Below are 24,180 nucleotides of genomic sequence, written 5' to 3'. Positions count from 1 at the left end.
TGAAATAAACCCAGCAATTTCCAACATGTTAAAGGGGCTAATATGTACATGAATATTTTCTTCAAGCTCCTTATTGTGTATTCACAGCTACTGCCAAACACAACAACAGAGACGGGGCATTAGGATATGAAATGGGAAGTGGTCAAATTTTCAAAGCGAGCTGCTGGGTGCCAAACACTTTTGAAAATCTGGCCCCTGACTCTTTGGTGCCGTTCCAGAAAGAAATATCTCTATGCTGGCAGTTGGCCAACCAGCTTTGGAAATAATTTTGCACAGTTATTTCAGTAAAGCATAAAAGCCAATCCCCAGCTTTCTCTGCCTGATTAAGCACTGTCACCAATCACTATGCAGCTCTAAGGTACGCATGAAATATTCCTAGATAAATCCTCCATCTCCAGAGAAATGAGTTTCCTGTACAACTGTAAATCCAGGTTCTGTGTTGAAACTAATCCAGTCTGGCAGTGCTATGGCCCTAGAAAAGTTTCCTTGGAAACAACAAACTTATGCAATGGCAAAGTCATCCAATCTTTTCATGCCACTATATTATATTAAAACCACCTGGTTTATTTATACAATGACTTACAGATCAGGGTCCTAGAAATAATAATAATACATAAACTTTATAGCAAAAAATATACATATAACAATTCATCCTTCTATGATATATAGAAATGATGTATATTTGTGTGTGTGGACATATATATAAATATATGGGTTGTACTTACGTTCAGGGCACTTGTGTATATAGATATGTGTGTCTACATACACACAGTATACATTTATATATCTTTCTAGGTGCCATGTGTGTATACATAAACACACATAAATACACACACAGGAGCATATTTACAGTCTGTGAGTAGACATGTACTTTGCAGAATCAGCACACAAACAGCTGGAGTCCTTTACTGGCTGTGACCATCAGAGGCATCAGTGACCACCCGCATTAGCGTCCATGGAAAGAGAACAAATGTCATCGCTGTGGGCACAGGACTGGCTTGATGCATCTTCCTTTGTGAAGAACTAAATTTGCCGGACAGTGGCACCCTGCAATGCAGGGCTTGTTGCATGGGCCAATCTCGTTCCAATTGTCACATGTTTTGACACATCCTGGACCACAGGTATCATAAACTGCACCGTGTTTACACTGGGTTGCTGAAAGGCAGTTAAAAAGAACAAAATACGCATATTACACAGAGTCTTACAAGGCAAGTTACATATGCGTTTGCTTGGTTTCTACTGCAGATATCAAAAAGCACATTTTGGCATGACTATCACCTAGAGGAAAAAGTTACTTGTGAAGAGATTCCACTATATTAAATGCAACATTACTTTACATCACAAACATAAAGGTAGCAAAATTCCTTATCAAAAGGGTATCAAGCTCCAAGCACTCTTGAACTTCTCGAGCATTTTAACACAGCTGATGGTATATAAAGCTTTGGCAAGGTTTCTATCTGTAAGGCCATCTGTGCTTTATATTTAAGGCTTAATGTTATTTATTTGTTACAATACCTTTTATCAAAGATTCCTGAAATGTTTACAAGGACAGATAATTATTATCAGTCCCACTCCTACAGAAAGAAGAAGAGAGAGTCATTTACCACGTCAGGCTTCCTACTCCTGAGACAATACTTTCAATATTGCATATTCCAGGAAATCAAAACAGTGCTGTCATTCAGCAGCACCGTTTCTACCAAAAAAAAAAAAATCAATTATTTCCATGTTTTATGCTATTTTACCAAGGGATCACCGAGAATGAGGATTCTTGCACTTAATGATTCCAATATCTATTCATTGATTTATGTAGTTGACAGTTCAATGCATTTGCAACATAAGAGACCAAGGAGAGCTCAGCTAAAAGCACTATACCCCCTCCAGATCAATATTTAAACTCTTAACATTTTATATCCTGCCTTTTTAGTATGGAGAATAATACATGGTTCGATAGCAAATGAAAGTCTGTTATTCTTTCTAACGGCTGTGCTGATGGCAAAAACAAGTACTGATCAAATAGTTTATAGATGGTAAGGGACTCTCAAGCATCCAAAATCATCTCTTGCTATTTACAGAGAGGTGGCTGCATTAAGAAGGTTTCTTCCATTTTGAGAGAGATTGAAGGTCCAGATTTTTTAAAGAACAGTTCTGTTATGGACAGAAAAATGCTATTTTGTTCTGAGGATTGCCTTAAATTGCTATTACAGTACTGTTATTATCCATAAAGAGAAAACAGGCAGAAATAAATTGATAAAATGTGTATAAGAGAGTGTCACAGAGCATGGAAGTCTTGGTGTTAAGGCATCGTAAATTTAAGGGGTTCCTCTTCACCAGTAACAAAGTGATCTTCAGAACAGCATCAGCTTTTATGCATTTTACGTAAGTAAAACTTGCAAGAAGCTGATGCTGTTTTGAAGATCACTTTGTTACTGGTGAAGAGGAACCCCTTAAATTTACGATGCCTTAACACCAAGACTTCCATGCTCTGCATTACAAAATGCATTTTATGGCATCTATACATATTTGAAAAGCAGCCCTGAAGAAGGAATTCTGGCAAGGATACTTACAAAGTTCTCAGGACAGAGAACAAGTAAGCAAATAAAAAATTGGAAAAATTTGGTAGCACAGCAGAAAGTTGGAGTTACAGAGAATCAACAGCTGAATATCAGATAGATAGTAGATATTAGGTAGACATTAGAGAGGATAAAAGCTTTCCAGCTTTAAACATGAGAAAGTGCTGGAGCAAGCTACCTAAAAACTATGTGAGACATCTTTTATTGAACATCATTTTAGTATAGGTTTGAAAAAACATCTTTCAGCAGTGTTCAAGATAGGCTTATTCAGCTTGTAAGCATAGATATATTGAGATGGTTTTTCCAGTTTTAACTTTCTGTCTTGGTGTGCATAATAACTTTCATGCATATTGAAGAAGGAACAGGAAAAAAAAAAAAGAAGACAAAAAAAAAAAGAAGAAAAAGAATAACTAAAATGAAATTTAAGTGAAACAGGAAATTTAGAAGGTAGGAAAGACCTGCAAGCAATACTGAGCGTACAGTAAAACGTTAGTTCACAACAACTCTGCACTTACATAGCTTGTTAAGAATAGAGGTTGAATCTCTATAAGAGGGGAAACGAAAGTGTGTGGAGCTCCCAGGAGCTTTGCAAACAATGTATTAACTGTCTAGGAAAGCAGACCAAGATGTTCAAGGACAGACAGTGATTGTCCACACACAACATGAATTATCTGAAGGAAGCCATTTACTAGAAGCTTTTGTCCCTGCTCTCTGAAAATTAGGTTCCTTTCAAAGGATCTCTAATTGACCAACCACAAACTGGTTCAGTTTTCAGGCTGCACAGGTTTCATCCCACAAAGATTTAGAGCAGTACTAGCCAGCCCATTCATTCCACCTGGGCTCTGTTTGGTGCCTCAGCTGGTGGGTTTGAGGAAAGCTGGCCAGGGTCTCCTTTCCATTTCCTCATCTCTGCCCCAGAGCAAACGAGGGTCTATTACAGCCTGCCCTTGGCAGCCGTGGCATCTGTAAGTACTCCCCAGCTCTGCTCTACCCCACGTGCATGTGGTATGTCAAAACACCTCCTTCTCCTTCAGATGATGCCATACAGAAGATATGATGACCTTATTTTCTGCTGTAGGCAGCCTATAATGGCATTACTAACTTGCTGTCAAGGGGAAAATCAGGAAAGTACAATGGCTGCTGTTTAAGTTCCCTGGATGGCTTTTATTGTTGAGTGCTCTAGTTGTTAACATGTGGTGTGATTGATCCAGAACATTCCACTTCATCAACTGTTTAAAAAATAAAAATAAAGACAATCTGCAGTAGGCTTCCCAGGGACTGCTGAAATGAATCAGTACCATGTAAACATGGAAAACAGAAGTGATGCCTTTGCACCCGTCTTTTAAGGCAAATTCCTGTCTTAAAGAACCGAGCTCTGTTAGTAATAACTTCCTTAGTGCACTAGCAAAAATAAAAAATAAAAAACCCAACCCCAAAGTACAGAAGTTACTAATAATACTGCATTTTGCAATGTTACCAGTCCCAACAGGAATTTTCCACTTTTCTTCTAGAACATGTGTTTGGCATGACAGATGTGAGCTTCCTCAGATCGCTTTCTGAGCTGGCGGGATGATAGCCAGCTCCAGTCCAGAAGCCATATAGTCACATAAATACAGCACTGTGCCTGAGCTAATAAACCCTGCCTAATAAGGCTGTACAGTTTTCAGACCAGAGCTGGTTTATTCCAGCCAGTTTGGCAGTTTCACAGGGATGGCTCGTATCTGTCTGTGCCTGTCTTGGTAGACATGGCCGTAATTATTTAGGAGGAATTCTTGTTCTTCCCCAACACAAAAGCCAGAATACCTAACATGGAACTGCTGAAGAATTCCCTTGGTGGGTGATATCTGGTAAATCTGATTCCACAGAAATTTCTGAGCTAATAATTGTGCATCAATGAATCGTCCTGCTGCTTCTTCTGTTGGTGTTGCACAGTTTGAGCTTTCGAGGTGTTTTGTAGGACCTTCAAACTGAATGTCATTCATGGTGCTTGTAATTCACATCTCCTTCTAACATAGTAGAAGGCAATAGATCTGGGCACTGACCTACTTATACACTCATGCTAATCTCTTCACCTTTCAGTTTTTAACGACTTTCCACTGAAAAGGCAGAATGGCCTTCTGATACATATTCACATGGAATAAAGAGATTAAGGGAAAGTAACATGACAGGGGAAAAGAGTGACTTTGGCCAGAAAATTCCACAGCAGAGAACCCAGGAGAGAAGAGTCAAAGTCAGATACTCATCTTCCTCTAGTTCAACCAATCACATAGGAAAAAGAGAAAATTGTTTGGTTTTTATGAGGCTGTTGGAGCATGTCAGCACATCGGTGCTTTGCACTTTATTGTGGTACATATCTGCTTTTTCTTCTTGCCTGTATAGTCATGCCCATGGCAGGGAGTTACTGCCATTTGCCATGCTTGGGTCTTCTTTCTCTCAGTGCCCTCAGAAATTCAATTTTAAATTACTGTGGGCCAAGGCCTTTCACCACTTCAGTTTACTTAATTGTACTTTACAAACTGCTTGCTTAGCCTTTCTTTGTCTGAAGAAAAAAAAAAACAACAGCTCCTTTTCTTTTCAGACTTCTTCCTTCCATTTGTACCCTTTCTTTTCCCTCTCACACGTATCACTTTTACTTCTTCTTTCCCTCACGCTGGCTCTCCTGGGTTTTCTTTTTCTCCTTTACACATCATATTTCTTCCTCTGCCCATCCTAACAGGTCTCACTTCCCACAACTTCCCGCAGAAACCCATATTCCTTTCCAAACCCTCCCAGTTCCCACACGGATCTCATCAAACCTTTCCTATCCTAACCATTTTCCTTCCGCGTTAGCTGCTTCTCTTCACCCCTCTGGTTAAATGACTGCTGACATTCCCCTTACCAAGCCAACGTCAAAGGGCAGCAAACTTTGAGCAGCAGTATTTGCTGAACCGAGAGGAGGATACGCTGCCACACTGCGGGAGGAAGAAGAGCATGTAGGGAACAGGGCATGTAATTCTGCCTCCCGAGCATCCTGTTTGGCTGGCCTTCCAGACAACACAAGCTTTCTAAAGAATATAAAAACGAGCTAAGTGTACAGCAGTCAGGGTAGAGGAACTGGCAACTACACAAGATCTGGTTTTATAACACACAAAAGAATAATTAAAACCTGACTTTACTAATAAGTATACTCCATTTTCATCAGAACACAGCTCTTCCAAGTATCCCACCGGCTATGAAATGTCAAGCAGGAAATGAAAGTCACAGAATGCTAAAGTTTTATTACGGATATATTGTTTCATACCCAGGAACTTTTATCCATAATTAGAACACAATAATTGTAACTACACGTTTTTTGGGGAAAAAAGTAAGTTAAAGATTAAAATCTTGATGCTGGCCATTGGTAACATATGAAGTGCAGTAGATGCACTGCAATTTAATGCTTGCCATACAATTTACTGTAGAAGATAGTGCTACTTGTTTGACACTGGATGTTTAAGTGTTTTGAGGGTACTTGACCATATACAGCTTATCCATATTTTCTGCTTAACAAGATTTCCCCTTTCCTCTAGAAGTCTGCACTGAGATTAAAAAACTTGGGTAGATTTAAACACTTCTCTCATTAGCTTTAATGGAAGATGTGTATTTAAATTCCTTCATAATGTTCTCTCAAGGAATGTTTTTGCCTTAGAAACTTTTCTTGTCTTTGGTAAAATGCTAGAAAAAAACTGTGAAAAGAAGCCTCAGTTAGTTAAGTCATGATATGCCAACACTTGTATAAACTTCATAAGGCAGGTACTGGATTTTTTATTATTTTTACAGCATCTGCCACTCTGAGGTGCTTTGGTTAAAAAAAAAAAAAAGTCAGGATGCTTCAGGTTCTACATGGATCTGCTACCAGATCAATAGATTAAAATTACATATGTTATTAGAACTGTCTGAGACCACATTCCTGAATAGGGCTTTCACTTAATGACACCCTGTTTGGATTGTCTGTTGCTTTGGAAGAAAAAAAATTAGCCTTTTGGGAACAGTCAATCAAATGTAATTTGCTCTGTCAGTCACCCACCCCTGCTATCATACCTTCAACAGAAAAGGAAATTGAAGTTGAGACAGTAGACCCTGAGCCACACACAATCACTGAAATGGACCACAAAGTAATAGCTCTTTGACCAGCACTGAGTATCCGTCTCTCTCCCCCGCCCCCCCCCCCCCCCCAACTACTGTCAATTGCTTTACATAAATCTGAATACATTTCCAGGCAAACCAATGCCATTATAGAATGTCCTAAACTAATGAGACCATCATCTGGGGAAATACTAATCCCCAATATTGCATTCAATTGCCCATGACCACAGGCCACCAGTTCTCATGGAAACAATTACAATTACTTGCAATTAATGCAGTCCTAATCACACAGGGAATCTGGTCCAAATACCAAAATCAACACAGGTTTGCATTTTAATATTCCCATTAAATAAATCCTCTCTTTTTCCCAGGTTGAACTTACTGCAATCATGTATGCATGATGCATGTTGTCTCTGGAAATGTAACTGTGCTTTAACAGGAGGTCAAAGGAATTTCAACATTATCTGTAATCAACTGTTTACATATCCTGAAAGAAGAAAGCATGTGCTTCTTCCTGGAAGTACATAAAATTAAGATTGGCATCATTAGAAGTGAAAAGTTTTGCAGTGAAATAAACATTTCTAATATTTGATGGTTGAAAATCTTTCCTGGCAAGGTGTTTCTCCACAACTTGGAATGCAACTTTCCTGCTGGTGCAATCCCAGTCGGTTCATTTTTGATCCAGTAGAAGGATAGCAGATTATTAGCCTATGCACTGGCTTACAAAGAAGCAGTCCCAATACGCTTACCTGCACAGGTCTGCTCAGGGACCCACTGGACTTTCAGCCCTTCCCTCTGACAGGCTCGGGCGTACGCCAGGAATGACTCACAGTAGCAGTTTTTGTGGACCGGGCACTCACACATGTCCGTCACACAGGACCTGCAGAACAAAGTCCCAAAACAAATCAGCAAGGAAAGCTTTGGCAGGTATCTGTCTAAGATTTGGAGTTGTCCCATGGAGCACAGTACTGCAGCAACCTATGCTAAATGGCAAGAAAGTTAAACCCATCTCTGCTGTCACTCAGAGGCTTATCTCTTTTTTGATGTGCTGCTCTGATGCTGAGCAGTCTCTGGAGTACCAGGGAGAGACCCATGCAGGAACAGGGAGGTGAGAAGAAGACCCAAGAAACTTCATGCAGAGAGGACCAAGACCACAGTGGGAGAAGGCAGACTCCATTTTTGCAATGATTTTGTGTCAACCCAAGTTAAAGACTTCTTTCTTATTCTCTGGAAAGTAATAATTTAGTATTTTTACTAGTAATAATACCTGCAGTGTTAAGTGGATGACTTCTGCAGGTGATGAGCATGTGTCCTTCCATGCAACGGATGAGAAATTGTGCCTTCTCTCCAGGTTACCTCCAGCCTCCTCCCACTTCGAAGACCCAAAAATACCTATATGCCTCTTTTCTCAGCAGTGCCACTACCACATGCCAGACTTCAAGACCCTCCAAAGGAGCAGGAGCGAGGCAGCATAACCGAGCAGTTTTCATGCTAGGAAGTCCCCCAGGCACTTGTTAATACCACCATCTTCTTCCATTGCATAAGGTGGAATCACCACAAAACATGTCAGGGAGCAAAGCTGCTAACACGGCCCTAAATGAAACTGCTACTGTGTGTGTCACCACTATATTTCAAGTTAGCTCATCCAGAATGTGTGCCCATTTGGCACAGACCTAAAATACAACTGGCAAGAGCCAGTGGATTTGCAGTCAGCAGTTTCTGCATATGCAAAATGCTTAGATGCTTCTGCAGACGCAGCAATGCAAAATCAGAAGTGCTGAGTACCTACTGCCCCAAGTGGAATCATTAGAAGACGGACAAGGTACATGGAAGACACATTTGGCCCTCTGCTTTCCACTGAGGGTGCTCTGTGTGTGCACCTTGGGCATCAATGGGAAGAGCCCCCTGCTCCAGGCATGTTCAGGGACTTCTCCATTCCTGACAGGGCAAGACAATGTTTGTGAGAGACACAAATCCTCCAGAAAGACCAAGGGCTGAAGTAAAAAATGAGCTTTCCATGTTAATTGCTTTTGCTGTGGACCAAAAATTCAGTTGTCTATAAGAAAAGAACGGATATAGGCTTAATTTTCCAGAAACTTTCTCCAGAGCTGAATAGGTAACAGATTGGAAAAGATGCAAGCGCCTCAGTCAAAGTAATCAGGAGCCCTGATACCCATACAATGCTTTAGAGTCATTTGGAATCCCTTATTCAAAACTAGAAGAGAGGAATCTTCAAACACAGACAAGCTTGTTTCTGCATTTCCAACAGTGCCCCTTAAAGAGAAGTATTTCCCCTTGCCAAAGTCGCTGACTGATTCAGTGATGATTCATATGCTTAAACCTGACAGTTCTGCTTGATATTTCCATGAGCTTTTAACCTGTTCACTCTCAGTGGACGCCCAACAAGAACTTACCTAAAAATTCACTGTGACAAATAAGCAACGTAAGTGCTAATGTAAAAACGTTACCTGTCCTGCATTTACTGAGACACACGTACTGTGGATAAACAAAATTGGTTTGAATCAAATATATAACACGTTCATATTTAGAGACCAGTGGTTTTCATTTGAAATTACTTTCTAGGGACAATGTAATTTTATTTCACTTCAGTTCTGCAGTAGGTCCCTTTACATTTTTCCCAGTAACAGATGCCGCAGTATGGGTATCAGAGGTGATAGGCTGCAAGGAACAGATTAGCACAACATCCCTGGCATTGTTTGATGTTGTTAGCTGGCAAAGGGTCACCTTTTCATGTGGCACACTAACTTTACACTGTTTCCTTTGGCCGCAACATGTTTGTCATCTCTTGCTAGCATCCCTGCAGCAGGCACTGCTCCATAGACCCCGTGCCATTTAGGAGGTGTATGTCTCATTCTGCAGCGAAGGAGATGCTTGTTTGCAGCAAATTATTATCACAAAGACAGTCTGTAATAATCTCCACGGAGAGAGTCCATTATCAAGACACCACTTCACCATCTTTCTGTTTCTGTGCTAGCCTCCTTTGTCAATCACATTTTCCTGCTTTCCACTCAAATTTAGTTATTATTAATGCCCGCAGTGTTTAGGGACACTCGCCTGTCCCAGGCTGGCTACGTGTTCACCAATTTCCTGCCTTAGAAATTATAAAATCCTAAACCTGAGGTACTTTCTCTGCTTTTTAGAGCATAAATACGTTTTTTTACCGTTGCTCAGAGGGAGACACAACCTCCTGCACTGAGTCAGTGCACCTACAGCTGCATCAGGTCAGGCAATCTCCCAGTCTTTTTTAATCATTAACATCTTTGTGGCAAGGCTAACACTCACCCTGGCAAAGCCTGGGCATGGTCTGGGGGATTAGGGAGGCCGGGGCACTGTTCCCAGCCTGCAGGAGGGCAGCCACACTCTTTCAGGGTGCAGAGAATTTTGCCCCTATGTACACATGAGCGACACTCCACTGTTAACTCTTGGCACTGAAATGATTTTGGGCATCCAGATGGGCTCCAGAGTGAAACATCTCCGCTTTGGCTGGGATCAGCACTGTTTGCTACAGTGTTTGGCATGGGTGTCCACAAAGGAAGGTGGCATGCCACGTGCAGCACAAACAATCCTCTGATTCATTACCCACCTAATTGCTTGTGTAATTTTTATTTTCCTGAGGTGTTTAATCCTGATGACAGCTGCTAGGCTCAAGCCCTAGGCTTGGCTGAGGAGCAGTCATCAGATTGTGGCAGTTTTATTAATGAATGACAATTGTTAATTATTTGTAATGTTTAATTAATTAATTAAGGTTGAATGAGAAATGAGGAGTAAACGAAACTATATCCACAGCTGCCAAACCTAGTCAATCAAAAAAAACCCCAAACAACCTTCTTGTTTTCCTAATGAAATTCCTTGCTGGCAAGTTTAATGCATTAATATTAATTGTAGTTAGATGGATTGGCAGTCAGGGGAGAGGGGTCTTTTTGTATCGCTTCTGAAATCAGCAGGGAGCAGGTACACGGCTCGATAGCCACTGCAGGAGTGACGGGGCATTTCTGGGAAAGGACACGGAAGCAGATGTCTGTCCTCTGGGGGCTGGCTAGTAAGGGAGAACTGCTGGTGGCCCATAGGCAAGCTTTGAGTTTGGGGTCTGTATTTTTTTCAGACTGTGTTTACTTCTTGCATTTAATTACATTTCTTACAGTTATTGTTACAGTCGTATTAAAGGGTTATTATGGGATGCTTCAATAGCTAAATTTTAAAATGGGTTCTTGTGTGCTACCCTAATCCTTTCCCCTTGCAAAAGTCTTTGGTACGCCCATAGTTTCTTTTTTTTCATCCTTACCAGTGATTGATACATTTCAAAAATTATTCTCTGCTACCCCAGATTCTGCCTCCTCTTCATTCCTCCTTTGAATCTGATAAATAGATTCGATGACACTAACTGCAGGTATGCAGAGGCTTATCTGTACTCTTAATCTGACGGGACTCTTCAAACAACAGAAAACCCCACTTTTAGTAAAACTCTGGAATTGTGCCAGTAATGAAGCTGTACTGACAAGCTGTCATACTGCATGCTAACGGAGACTTTGGGCCTTCAAAGGCATTGTGATGCTTTACCAAGACCAAAACATTTGCTTAAGTGAAGTAAAAACATATCAGAAGCTTAAACATCAATACATTACATTCACATAGAAATAATCCCACAAGAAGACTGTAGGGCAAGTTACTTATAAAATGAAGCCATTTTACCAGCTATGGAAATACACACAAGATAGTTCAGGCAGCCTTAGCTCTGCCCTCAGTGAAATCATAACAGAGATGCAATGATGTTGTGCTCCAAAAGAAAACTACATTTCTTTTAAGGACATATTTACATTTCTAAAGTATATTTGGCTGTGATGGCGCACTTGATCTGGAGTCCCTGCTCGGAGTAAGCGCTGTAGCACAGCTAACCTCTCAGGCCTCAACTGGTACCAAGTGCCTCACTGTGATTCCTTTTGATGCTGTCTCTGCTGCCTGCAGGGTGTGTGTCAGAGATGGCGCTAATTGAGTGTGTATAATCACAAACTGTTGCAAGGGGAAATCCATGAAAGTGTAGGCATCCGGCAGCTGTGGGACACACCCTTGAAGGAGACAAACACACACACACTCAGCTGCCACATCTTCAAAGTGAATGGGATGAGTACACTCCTTCAGCAACAGCCCTTTTTCACATTAAACCGTGGAAAGTCTCCAAGTCCCACAAAGGGCAAAGAACTGAGTCCTGTGCTACATGCACTAATGAAAAGGAAGAAGAAAAGATCACAGCAACGAAGCCTACAGCCTTAGTCCGTGCCACACGGGATTGAAATTGCAGATGTTCACTTGCGGGATATGAGCAGTTCCTTTTCCTTTGCAATACACAGAAATCCAAAATCAGAGCCAGCTATTTTAGGATGGGTGATTCCTTTTTGCACCACCACCCGCCACATTTCACAACAGGAGCATGACACAGTGCATTTTTCAAAGCTTTTGGTACCTTCAAGGAGTGGCTCGACACGGAAGACACTAGCATCTTCCTCTTTCCACCAGTAGGTCTCAACAGACTTTACAAAAGAAATTAGAGATAGTGCATCACTACATCCATTTTATGTATGTGAAGGCATCAGACAGTGAAGGGGTTTGTCCTCTATACCTGGGATAAGCTGTACACTTGCAAACTCCAAAGCCTGAAGGATCATCTGCCTAGAGAGGAGGATCGATTTCCAGTCCCACCATCCTGTGAGACAGACTTCTTGGGATAACTTTTTACTGCGTATGCCAAGTCAGAGTTCTAGTGCAAGCTTGGCCTAATTTAGCGCTGGTTATGAACGCAGCTATACTCTGCCTGACAGCCAGCTTGGATTCCCATAATCACACCAAAGTGCTCACAATTCAGCAGCAACACTCAGGATTCATTTTTCCTGATCCAGAATTAGACCTCCTTTCTCTTCCTTTACAGAAAAAATAAAAGCCAATGGCTTCTTTCAGTAGTTACATTGTTACGAGAAAGTTTGTTTGGGCTGGTTTTCCTGCAAAGTTTCAATGAGCTGCCATTATTTATGGCCCCAGCTAGAGAAGCTATTTGACAAGGTAAGAAGACGAGAAGATGAACCACATTTCGACGTGTAATGGAAAAGCTTATGCTGTTGCTGTCACAAGCTTTCTGTTGTCTTTATGTGCATGTTTAATCTTACTGAAGTATTGAAGCTTAGCATGTAGAGCTGAAGACATTTTATGGCTTTGAGGATTGAGATCAGAGGCTTGAGATCATTCTCTCTTTCCCCAGAATTTACTAATATTAATGCAAAAGCAGCAAATAACTCATGAGGGAGGTAATTCTGGAGGCTGCTGAAAACACAGAAGCCCTTACATCTATTGAGTATCCATTCAAAGCACTTGCCTGGGGAACAGACTCTTTCATGCAGCAAAGGCAGTCATTTTCAAGGATCATTTCTTCCAAGACCAGGTAACTATATCTGCACTCCCCCTGTGCTTTTCCCACACATCATAACAATGGTGACATTGCCTTAAATTAGGGATCTGATAAAGGCATCCGTAACAAAGGTAAATCATCAGTGCCCTGACCCTTTGTTCTGGTAAGTGGGAAAGTGCCCAGAAAAAGTAGCAGGCAGAATACATGTGCTTTGTACTGGAGACTCCCCCATGGTACAAGAACTCCCACACGGCTGAACTGGCTCCAAAAATACCCTAAAAATGTGGGAGCAGAAAGGGAACTCACAGCTCATCTTTGGCGAGCAGTGCATAGCAAATCTACTGCAGGCATATGCTTTCCATGGGGAAATCTTATTTCTATAAAGAGAGCGTTGGCTATAATGCTTGAGAATACCGTAGCTGGTTTTGGCAGATTGCGGAGGAGGAGTTTGCAGAAGTAGGCAGTTGAATCATGTATTCAAATTTCATCCTGATCCCTGATTTTTGTGCAACTTTGAGCCAGCCATCAAGCAGAAAGAAATTATAAGATACGCAACTCCACCAACGGGCATAAGCTGCGTGTGATCTAAGATTCTTAGGGCGGAGCAGTCGTACTACACACACATTAAAGAGTCCTAATTTAACTCTGAGTGCCATTGTTCCTGCTCCAGATATAGACTTGGCACTCAGAGGTAATTAAACAGAATCACAAAAGATATCCACATCCATCCCTGCCTTGCCAAGGCACCCTTCCAAAGCAGTTATTTAGAGGAGTTCAGTCAACTTGGGAAAAGGATACTTTAAATGCGAGTGGTAATTACAGTTGGTAATTTCCAACACAGCAGAGACAGACAGCAATTCAATTTTGATTTCTTTTCATATCCAGATCCTTAAAAAAAAAAAGGCAGAACCCGTATTTCCTCACAAATGGTAAGCAAAAATGGTATTTTCCAGACACTGAATAAATGAAGGTCCGTGTAGACCTCTGAAAAAGCATACTGTGCTGCACAATATCACCACAAGTCTATACTATGTGCTGCTAAAAGTATTATCCAAAAGCCTTTGGATAAAGCCAAAAAGAGTGTTCTATGTGTATTTTTAACCTTTATATAAAGAGCATGCTGTGCCAGAATTGCGTTTTATTGCCTTAACCAACATTACCCACAAGAATATGGTAAAATGAACAATGAAACGTTCTGAAACATTTTCTGAAATTGCATAAAATTAAAGTTCTCAGGACAGCACTACCCTGACACCTATTTATAATCTCTCTGAATATGTAGTAGCAGTGGTAAAGGCACTTCAAAGGAGGGAAGGAGGAAGAACCAAATAAAGACCAAAACAGCACAGCAGCCTTCCCTACTTCTTTCTTCAAGATAATTCTCCTACTAATGTGTCAAGTAGGCTTTTTGTATCTTATGCTTGGATCCTTACAGGCGTCTGTGGCTTTAAATGTTCTTTCTGGTCCTGAGAACGGAAAGGTTGGCTAAAATCCCTCTGTGGGGAAATAGCTGAACCATGACTGAGGAAGACAATGAAGTCCCATGCTGGGCTCCGAGAAGCATCTGGCATGACTCAGAGTATTTCCTAGAGTTGAAGGTTACACTACAGTTGAGCAGCTGACTTGCCACCTTTAGAGAGAGTGGATTTTTGCTCAAGAAACTCCAACTGAATATAGAAACGCCACCCACAGTCCTGGAAGAGTTGACCCTTGCACTTCTACTCACTTTCAGGAAGTGGGAGAGAGTTTTCACCTCCTGTTCTTCTGTTTCAGTTGTGCTGTGCCACGCAGAACTTAACCTTTAAAGTCCTGGCATTTGAAATAAGTATCTGTATACACGTGAACTCAAGTGGTTTGAGTTTGAGTTCATATGTAGCATATACCTTGAAGTGAAACAGTTAAAAAACACTTCTTTGTGCACATTACACACAACTTTATATACAGAATTATTGGAATAAGGAGGACACACACTGTAAGTTTCTTAACCCATTTCAAAAAAGTGCCCAATACCACACTGAAATGTGTCTATCAAAGCATGATCTCTTTTACTTGCTTATGTGAGCAGTACACATACAATTTGTTTCACCTTCTTGGGTGAGATTACTGCATAAAGGATTTGGCTGCCTGTCTGTTGTATCATCTCTGGTTTGTATATCTGGCTGGAAAATACAAGGACCATAATAACTCTGTTCTAGAATGGACCGAGTTACCAAACTCTATAATATTATAAAGAGGTCATTTGCAGTAAAAGGTTTAGACCAACAAAAAGATACAGAGGCAAATTTAAGAGAATCACCTGGAACCTGACACTGAAGGTTCAAAAGCTAGAACTTGGTTTCTGAAGACAGATATTTCTTTAGTTAACTAATATCCACAGTCATCCACCTGGAAATATCCATCACATACTTGGTAAATGTTACAGTACCGTTATGTCTAATGCTACCTGGTATGGTTTATTATACATTTATGCAAAGTTTTCTGGTGAAAAAAACCCTCTAGGTGCTCTATGGGTTTAATGTTCAGAAAAGAAAGTCTCCTCCTAAGGGCTTTTCTACCAAAAACCCCATCTTTCATAACTGCAGTGGCCTGAGGTCTACAGCCTATGAGTTCATCACTGATTTCATATGGCACAGTGTTTTGGACAAATTGACCTACTTGTGTCTCCAGAACCCCATCATTTCCCTTCAGAGCCCACAGCCTAGAAAAATTCCTAAATTTCATAATTTTCTGGCTTTAATTTCTTAAGCCAATAAGATTCCTTACTGCAGATCCTGTTCTGACATAATGCAGCAGTATTCACACTACTTCAATTGACCGCATCTGCTGTGTATATCTTTCTTATGAGAGGAAAAGAAATGGAAGATGATTTAGTGGATCTTCTCAATATCCATACTAGTATTCTGCATTTCCATTCACTGCATGCACACACTTTGCTTAGCACTTACACTGCTAATATGAATTCACCTTTACGACAGAGACACTCCCATCGTAATGGAATTTTCAGTATCCTCTGGCATAGCTACCATGGAAAATCCATCATAGTTTTGAGGTTTTGCATTATGTAATTTACTTTTTTTTTTTTTTTTCTCCATGTCTAGACTTGATCTTTAAAGAAGAGTCCACCCAGTCTCCAGTTCTTCAGGCACAAGCGGAACCTGAACTGTCATATCTTATCTAGAGGAAAAAACAGTCATTTCAATTTAATTTCAGAAAGACAGGCAAGTTTTAATATCTAGCTTTATACCATTCAAGTGGTACTTTCAATCAACAGCTAAACTTTGTTATTATGTTTCAATCAGTGCAAATGAACATGGCATAGGCTAAATGAATCTAATATGACTGCATTAACTTTCACTCTAGTAGACAGAGGGGCCATTAGTGTATTCTGTGTGACTGTCTCATCTGAGAAATGTCAGAGGATTTTCAGAAGCTTATAAACATGCTAGGTGGAACCTCAAAAATTATTGAGAGGTTTTGGAGTCATAGCCCTACAGAAAATAAATCACATAGGCACACCAGTAGCATATTGCCATAGCCATGATAAACATATAAAATAATACAAGATTTAAATCTTCTAAAATAAAAATTCAAAACAGATCATCTTCTCTCTACCGACAAAACATATCATGGCCCTGCTATGCTATCTATCTGTCGCAAAAATATGTCATATCTAATAACAAGCATAATGAGAACACAAAGCAGGAAATATTTCTAGAAGTTAAAACATAAACTGAAGTTATCTTCAGCTTTAGATGACGATCCACTGTGTATATTTCCAAAGAGGTCTTATGATATAATAATAAACAGGCTGGCAAGTTTAGAAACTCACATTCTTAAACTCTGCAGAGCCCACTCCCTGGATTAACCAATATAAAATTAACTTCAATCAAGCATATTTTTCCTCTAGGTGGCTGCAGAGCATTTAAAAAGTTGCTGGCTCCAGATGGAATATGAAAGAAAGAGAGCAAGGGAAAGAGCAGATACGAGACCACTACTTAGAATACAGCCTTCTTCTTCATCTTGCTCCCCTCACAAACCAAGAGCCAAAATCTCATTTCAGCAAAGCCAGGCTCACTAATGCCACCTTCCAGCCTGCCGCGTGCTCACAGTGCATTTCATCTCAGACATCTCCCTGTTTGGTCTTTATCAAAGATAATTGCTAAAAATAGGACTTGCAAAAAGTGGCATAAGAGCCAGCCTACCCAAATTGAAAAACTCAAAAACCCACTCTGTTCCTGGTTTTATGGCTTCCCATGTGGTCCTGGCCCAGACCTATACAAAGACATAGGCACATAAAGTACGATGTAGGCAGGATTCAATCACCCAAACGCAAAACTGTGGACCTGGGCATACAAAGACATAGGTACATAAAGTATGATTTAGGAGGGATTCAAACACCCAAATGCAAAACTGCGGTCCTGGCGTGGTTGCCCTGCCCTTGGCAATGCTGACCTTATCATGCTGGGTGCCTAGTTCCTGCCTTTACATTTCCTCAGGCACCTCTGGTTTTGCTCTGCATGTGCTCAGGACTGCATGGGCATTGGCAGGCAGAAACCTGGCCGGCTCCCCAACAGTGGGGTCCTCCTGCTCACCAGGGAGGGCTGCTGTGGTCCTGGTTGAGGTTTAACAGACCAGAGAGAGAGGGTGAGCATAACAGTGAGCATAACAGTTTGATAGTGATAGAGGACTCAGCCAGGAGGCAGAGACCTGGTTTCTCATCTCTTGGTCAGTTTGACTTAGCCTGCTGCTTCATACGCAGAAAGCTTTGGATAAGAGATGCTCCACATACTACCACCGTTCTTTAACTTACCTAAGTACAAGACCTGAACTGCAAAACACTGTACAGAACCTGAAAATACAGTGGATGAAACACTGGCTCCAGTAAAATGGATGGGGATTTTCCTACTGACAACAGAGGAGCCAAGACTCAGAAGTGTCTTTTTTTTTTTTTGGTTCTGTACTTCAAGGCTTTGAAGGATCCAGACTCTTTCACAACACAACTAAACATTAAATTCAAGCTTCCTGAATTAAAATGCTATGTATTAAAATTTCCCGTACTAGACATAGCGACTCCATGACATATCAGCCTGGCCTGGGAGCCACAGGAACCCACATGGATGTTATAAAGTCAGAATGACCTAATCCTGGGTGAGGTGGGATGAGATGATACGAGTAGACAGAGCCAAGGTTTGTTCTTCTTCGTGACAAACTTACCTTTCAGTGTGTTGGTTTGGGCACAGTCTTTTACTTTGGTAGATACAAAGACAGCTCTGATGATGTGAATCAGCAGTCTTTAAAGAGAGATGCCAGCCATAAGCATGAGCAAACTCTCCCTATCACAGAACGATCACGATGATGGGGTATTTTCCTGCTCATCTGTGGGCGATACCCAGTGGCAAAGATGCTAAGATAAATTCTGGACTTAGTCTTGTATACAAAGTTCTAAACATCTGATTTTGACTCTGCCTCTTTATGTTGGCTAGGAAGAGAATCTACGGAGCAGATCAGTGCCCAGTGTTAGCCACCTTGAGCGTGCTGCTTGATGGAGCTACTAAGCCTCTCTCTATCACTTTTCACTCCATAAAATCTTCCCTGGCCTCCCTACAGAAGCAGCAGAGAGATCTCGGAGCTGTACCAGTTTATGAAGCTTGCTGTCAAACTTGGCAGTGGCTGTAAGCTACTTAAAACCTTTCTTACCAGCGAAGTGGTAGAAATTGTCAGCACAGAGCGTGCCTTTCGATCTTTGGGAAGAGGGAGGCGGCACAGCTGCGGTGAAGCAACCCATACAGCATGTCTTCTGAAGAAGCGCAGCTGACAGGAGACAGAAATCCCAGAAGACAATACCGAAGGAAAAGGTGTTGCTGGAGGTTACACAGGATTCATAGTTCATGTTCTCCATAGGTCCTCTGGAACCACAGTGTTTGCAGTCCATACCTCTGGGAGGCCACTGATTTCTTCCCTTTGAGGTGAACAAGTGGCACCCGCTCAATAGCTTTTCTGCTCCCATGGATCTTTCCACAGGTGGGGAGCCTGAGGGCCCATAAGAAAGCATGAGCGGATTAGGTCTGTCAAAACAAAGATCCTGTTTTCGTGCCAGTAAGGAAAAAAGGAGGGAGCAGGGAAAGCATAAAATAGAACATATGATATATAGAAGGAAAATTGTTTTTTAATAGAATCTTTTCACAGTTTTCCATTAAACTTTGGTCGCTTGCAGTGCAAGTTTTGGAATGCAACTCCCTCATCCCCTTAGGATGGTCTGCATTTTATTATGTTAGTAAGGAAGCGCAGCTTACTCCTAGCAGAGCTACTGTATGAAACGTTTCAATCTCAAGCCAAAGTGGCAGGAGTAAAAACCCCTCCTGATTGATCTTTAGCCACTGTTCTGGGGCCAATGATTTAATACAATTTTTATCATCTGCAAAAGAAAATTTTGTTACCAAGCAATAGTAAATCACAAATGATCACATCGTAATGAATGAGATGATATACATCCGAATGTTACCCATACGATGACTAGATTTCAGCTGAGACGCCTAACCAGAATGAGCAAAGGAATATATCAGGGGCGGACAATGGTCATGAATCAGGGGAGATGAACTGAGTAATGCCAGAATATGAGAAGCTCTTCCTTCCCTCCCTCCCTCATTCCTCCCTTCCCTCCTCCCTGCTCCCTCTCCCATTTCAGTGATGCAGAGCACATGAATATTAGAAAAAGCTGCACTGAAAGAAGATTAATAACTGCAGTGTCAGCAGTCAGGAATAAAAAAGGTGGGGATCTGGAGAAGTGGCAGTACCATAGTCTGTCCCCTTGGAGTAGGCAATGGTGGGGAAGTAAGGTGGAGTAAATCCTGTTACACATATCTGTAGCAATTTTTACAGTTCTGAGACTTTAGGGAGCCAGAATGAAAGCTATGCCTACCAAGTTGAACCCAGAGGAAGTATGGGACATTTCAGAAGAATCACAGGAGTGTAAAGAGGCTTGTATATATCTGCATAAGCCATCTCAGTTCTGTGTATTAAAAGTAGCTACGGTCTCCAAGGATGCCATTTAGAAGAGTCATGAGCACTGGCAAATTATTACACACTTAAAAATCAGGGGAAATTACCAAGTCTTTAGGGTGCAGTTCACCTCACAATGTAGCCAGGGTTTAGTCTTCTCAAGGTGTCTCACCTTCAGACCTAACTTTCCTGGGTAAAGGCTTCTGCTTTGATCCATGATAAATTCTGCAGAAAGTGCCACAGAAAGTGATGTGATTTCTTCTTGCTCTCTGAAGTTATTTGTCTGGATGTAGTCAGCTTTAAAGCTTCTGTTTTCTCACAGTGTCCCCCAGAGATACGTGGCCACGACTCATTCCTCTGAGTTGCAAGATGGTGGCTCTTGGACATGTGTCAAGAGAGATCTTTTCTTCAAAATACTTCAAAAGAAACACTCCAGTATATTGTACCAAATGCTCTCTGTCTTCTTTGTGAATCTTGTAAATCAGATCAGTTCTAACCAGAACCAGTGCCTTTCTGTGGCACTTCCCTCTTGCCCTGTGTGTGCACATGTGTGTATACAGCTTTGCTTCTTTTCTGCTCTTAGGTCAGTAATGCAATAGGCTATGCATTGCGCTTCAGGTTAGACAAAAGTCTTGTTTACCCAGTTGCTCTTGTATTGCATCGGGTATCTTGCCATTTGCTGGAATTACAGCAAAACAAGAGGAACTTAAATTTCAACATTGGTTCTCTTGCCAAATAGGTTGATGAAATCATATAGCACCTCCGTGGAGATTTGCACATGTTCAGCACACTCCACATGGATGTCAGCAGCACTCAAACCTTACCTCTCTCCACTTATACAGAAAGAATAGCACCATACATGCAGAAATTAGAATTTTGCCTTATCTTGAAATCTTCTCAGAGACATTAAATTATTGTGAATGGCAAGCCCAGAAGTTCTTAGAGACCCCTTTATGTAACAGTAGCAGCAGCCATGGAAAGAGAATGAAGAGGCAACAAAGTTCTTGATCCCATCTGGGCAAAGAGTACAAAGGGAATCATCACGTCTGCCTGAAGAGAGTGATGGTGATAGAGTATTAACAGAAGAGGCAGAGTCCCCAGAGTCAAACACTGTGGGAATGAGTAAAAGCCACAGAAGGAAATAGAGGCTAAAGAGAAAGGCCCACAGTAAATATCTGCAGATGCTGTCATTTGTAATGGGGGTGGAACAGGGACGTAGTCATACACACGCAATGCATAGCACCTACTAGCCTTAAAAAAAAAAAAAAAAAAAAAAAGAGAGAGAGAAAAACTCAATCCTTACCAGTAGAGGAATATTCTTTTCAAGATCAAAAGTCGAGCAGCAATAAAATCCGTGTCAGAAAAAATAGGCAGAGGAGGTTGTGCATGCTCACTTGTGAACATCTGCACTAAGAAGCCACTTAAGTAACCATGCAACAGCATGGAAGAAACATCTGCAGCGTGTAGACCACCAGCTGTGCAGTAATAATAGTTTGAATATCCAGAGTGCCTTTCATCTGAATACTGCAAAGCATTTTCCAAACAAATTAAGCTTCACAACACCACTGTGTGAGCTTCTTATTTAATGGTAAGATTATTTCATCCTGCACCAAAATGCTGTTGCTGCTGGAATGAAAAGTAACACCTGTTTATCACCTCACAGAAATGTTGTACAATTTTCACGATGGGAAGTGACAAAAAGGCAGTAGTTAAGTTAAAGTGCAGGAAGCCTTGAGGTGGTCAGAATTAAATGTTTAGAAATGAAACTCAGAAAAACAGAGTATTACCCCCACCACCAACTTTTACTTTTTATGCAAACTGTCACATTAGTTTTTATGCCCACATGCTGTTACTCTTTGGTCTTTATTTCACATTGGAAAGAGAGAACTTCCTCGAGTATATACTTGTAGGAGTGTCTACAGATGTGCTCAGAAGTACAGAAAAATGCCTTTCTTCATTGCGTATGCTCAATAAAATGTATTGCTGTGCATTGCAAATAGCTTTCCTTTGTACTCCTTCATATCTGTTTTTATAAGGCATCCTGATGATTATACTACAGCACTGCCTTCCAAGGCAGCATGCCGTTTAGTAAGTCCTAAAACAAACTTCTTGCTGTGTGTGCTTTCAACCCCACAGGGTACTCCATGTAAGCAACGTTCTGACCTGGCTCTGCTGAGTTAGTGAGATCTGACTGTAGGATTCTCAAGAGCAAGAAGAAAGGCTGGAGAACATGACACTTGAAGATAGGAAATATTACAGACACCCCATTATGATTTCCTCTCGCTGCTTCTTAACACACCCACTTTTCAATCCCACTGAAATGTTAGCGGAGGAAGCAGTTTGATGGGGAAGCTGGAGCAGCAAAGCAGGCTGGTTCTTTATCAAATTAAGCTTGGTACTGGCAGAACAACATATAATACTGTATGAGACAGACTGTCCTGAACTCAAAGAATCTATACAAACATATATCTTTAAAAGTTAAACTTCTTGAGGGCAGCAATGAGATTCTGACCTGTGCTTGACACTAGCACCCTAGGATCTTAGCCTGTGAGTAAGGTTTTTTGATGCTATGGTTAAATACAGAGAGTAGCTAGGACTTGGAAATGACTAATTGTATTTCTAAGAAATTGTTAGGGTTGTTGGGATATTAAGCAAATAGCTCTAGCTTTGGTTAAGGAGTATATTTTAAGCATTTCTACATTCACTGTCTTTGAGCTGGTCTCAGCTGGGCATGTGGTGGTTAACCTCAGGCCAACTTCTCTTTTCTCCCAAAAAGCTGGTTACAGGAGGACACAGCCTGGCTTGAGAAAAGAAGGCTCTTTCATGGTTAAGATTTTCCAGAAATACTTGGTGCTGGTATAACTCTGTCCCTGTTGCAGCCCAGGGTAAAATTCTGTTTGTCTGTAATGCCAGGTATGTTTGGCCAGCACCAACTGCTTCTGACGTCTCATCCTACACAACCAGCTCTGAAAAAGTTCCCTCAGACTCACATACTGACTTTTCTCCAGAAAGAGCTGTTTCTTTTCTCCATGGATGCAACCAAACACATGTGCCAAGTTGCTCACTATCCTGCCAGGACTGACTACTTCATTTCAAATAAACCATAAAATGGCATGAATTACTTGGGGAGAATAAAATGTTCCCTTTCAGTGTGTATGTTCATTAGTTTTTCTCTTGCATGCTGGTTCTGTCCATTTGTTTCATATAGGGTTTTCCTTAGCTGTATTTCAAAATAGTGAATAGGAGGATTAAGTCTTAAATTTAAAAAAAAAAAATTGAAAAAATATTTTATTTTCAGTTCTATCACAAGTAAATTAAGCAGTTCATCCACTTCTTGATATGTGATCTTGAGCTGCCTTGAGTCTGACCCACTTAGAACAACAGTAGTAAAGTGTGAGGGACTTTGAAAGGTTTCTGTCCATAGGAGTACCAACATTTTTTACCGACATCTACTCCATTTCTGTTTTCTGAGAACATAACATTTGAATTGTATTTTGTTTCTCAGTTCGGATAAACCTCAGAGCTTGGAGGGTAACAAAGCTGAGACCTAAGCCGCACACCAGCTCCAACTCACCAGTTGAAAAGATAGCATTGCATTGTTTCCACAAGACAAGAAGAACCAACATCTCGAATTCCAGATCCAACATCTGTTCCAATTTAGTAACAAACTAAAATCATTCTCCATCCCCCATACACATATCCGCACATACGCACAATGGAATACTCAATTTTAAGGACATTTGCCTCTGGATCTGGATCCATGTTAGGCCACTTCTAGTTTCCAGACACAACCATAAATCAGTCCAGTTTCACTAGAAAGAGTGGAGAAGCACAGAGAGCCCCAGGCAAGGATCTCTACCCAACATTCCTAGCCCCAAATCTGGCTCTGCAGTAATACATTATATTTTTTTTTTTTCAGCAGTGGAATAATATCACATACAATCATAGTCTCACCAGTGACAATTTATGAGATTGTTCTCCCTAACCCCTCTATATCTGGTCCTTGTATCCATCTTCAGAAATCCCATGAAAACCATGACTTTTACCAGCTCTGCTTTGAATGCCCACCATTTTAGAAATACGGTAGCAAGA

The 24,180-nt window shown here is 41.0% G+C and overlaps 1 protein-coding gene across 2 annotated transcripts in view; it reads right to left on the bottom strand.

The window, feature by feature from the left end:
• Positions 1–543: 543 nt before the first annotated feature.
• BMPER (BMP binding endothelial regulator) overlaps positions 544–24,180 on the bottom strand; it is a 145,182-nt gene continuing 121,545 nt past the window's right edge. For both annotated transcript variants that reach the window (XM_037387200.1, XM_037387201.1), the window contains 2 exons: positions 7,424–7,554; positions 544–1,155 (listed from right to left, as the gene is read on the bottom strand). In XM_037387200.1, the coding sequence (XP_037243097.1) occupies positions 974–1,155; positions 7,424–7,554 (313 nt within the window). In that variant the 3' untranslated portion in view covers positions 544–973. The remainder of the gene's footprint in view (positions 1,156–7,423; positions 7,555–24,180) is intronic.

Source organism: Falco rusticolus, chromosome 4 (assembly GCF_015220075.1).
Source record: "Falco rusticolus isolate bFalRus1 chromosome 4, bFalRus1.pri, whole genome shotgun sequence".
Classification (NCBI taxonomy): domain Eukaryota; kingdom Metazoa; phylum Chordata; class Aves; order Falconiformes; family Falconidae; genus Falco; species Falco rusticolus.
Note: the sequence above shows the minus strand (reverse complement) of the source record. Positions and strands in the feature narration are given on the sequence as shown.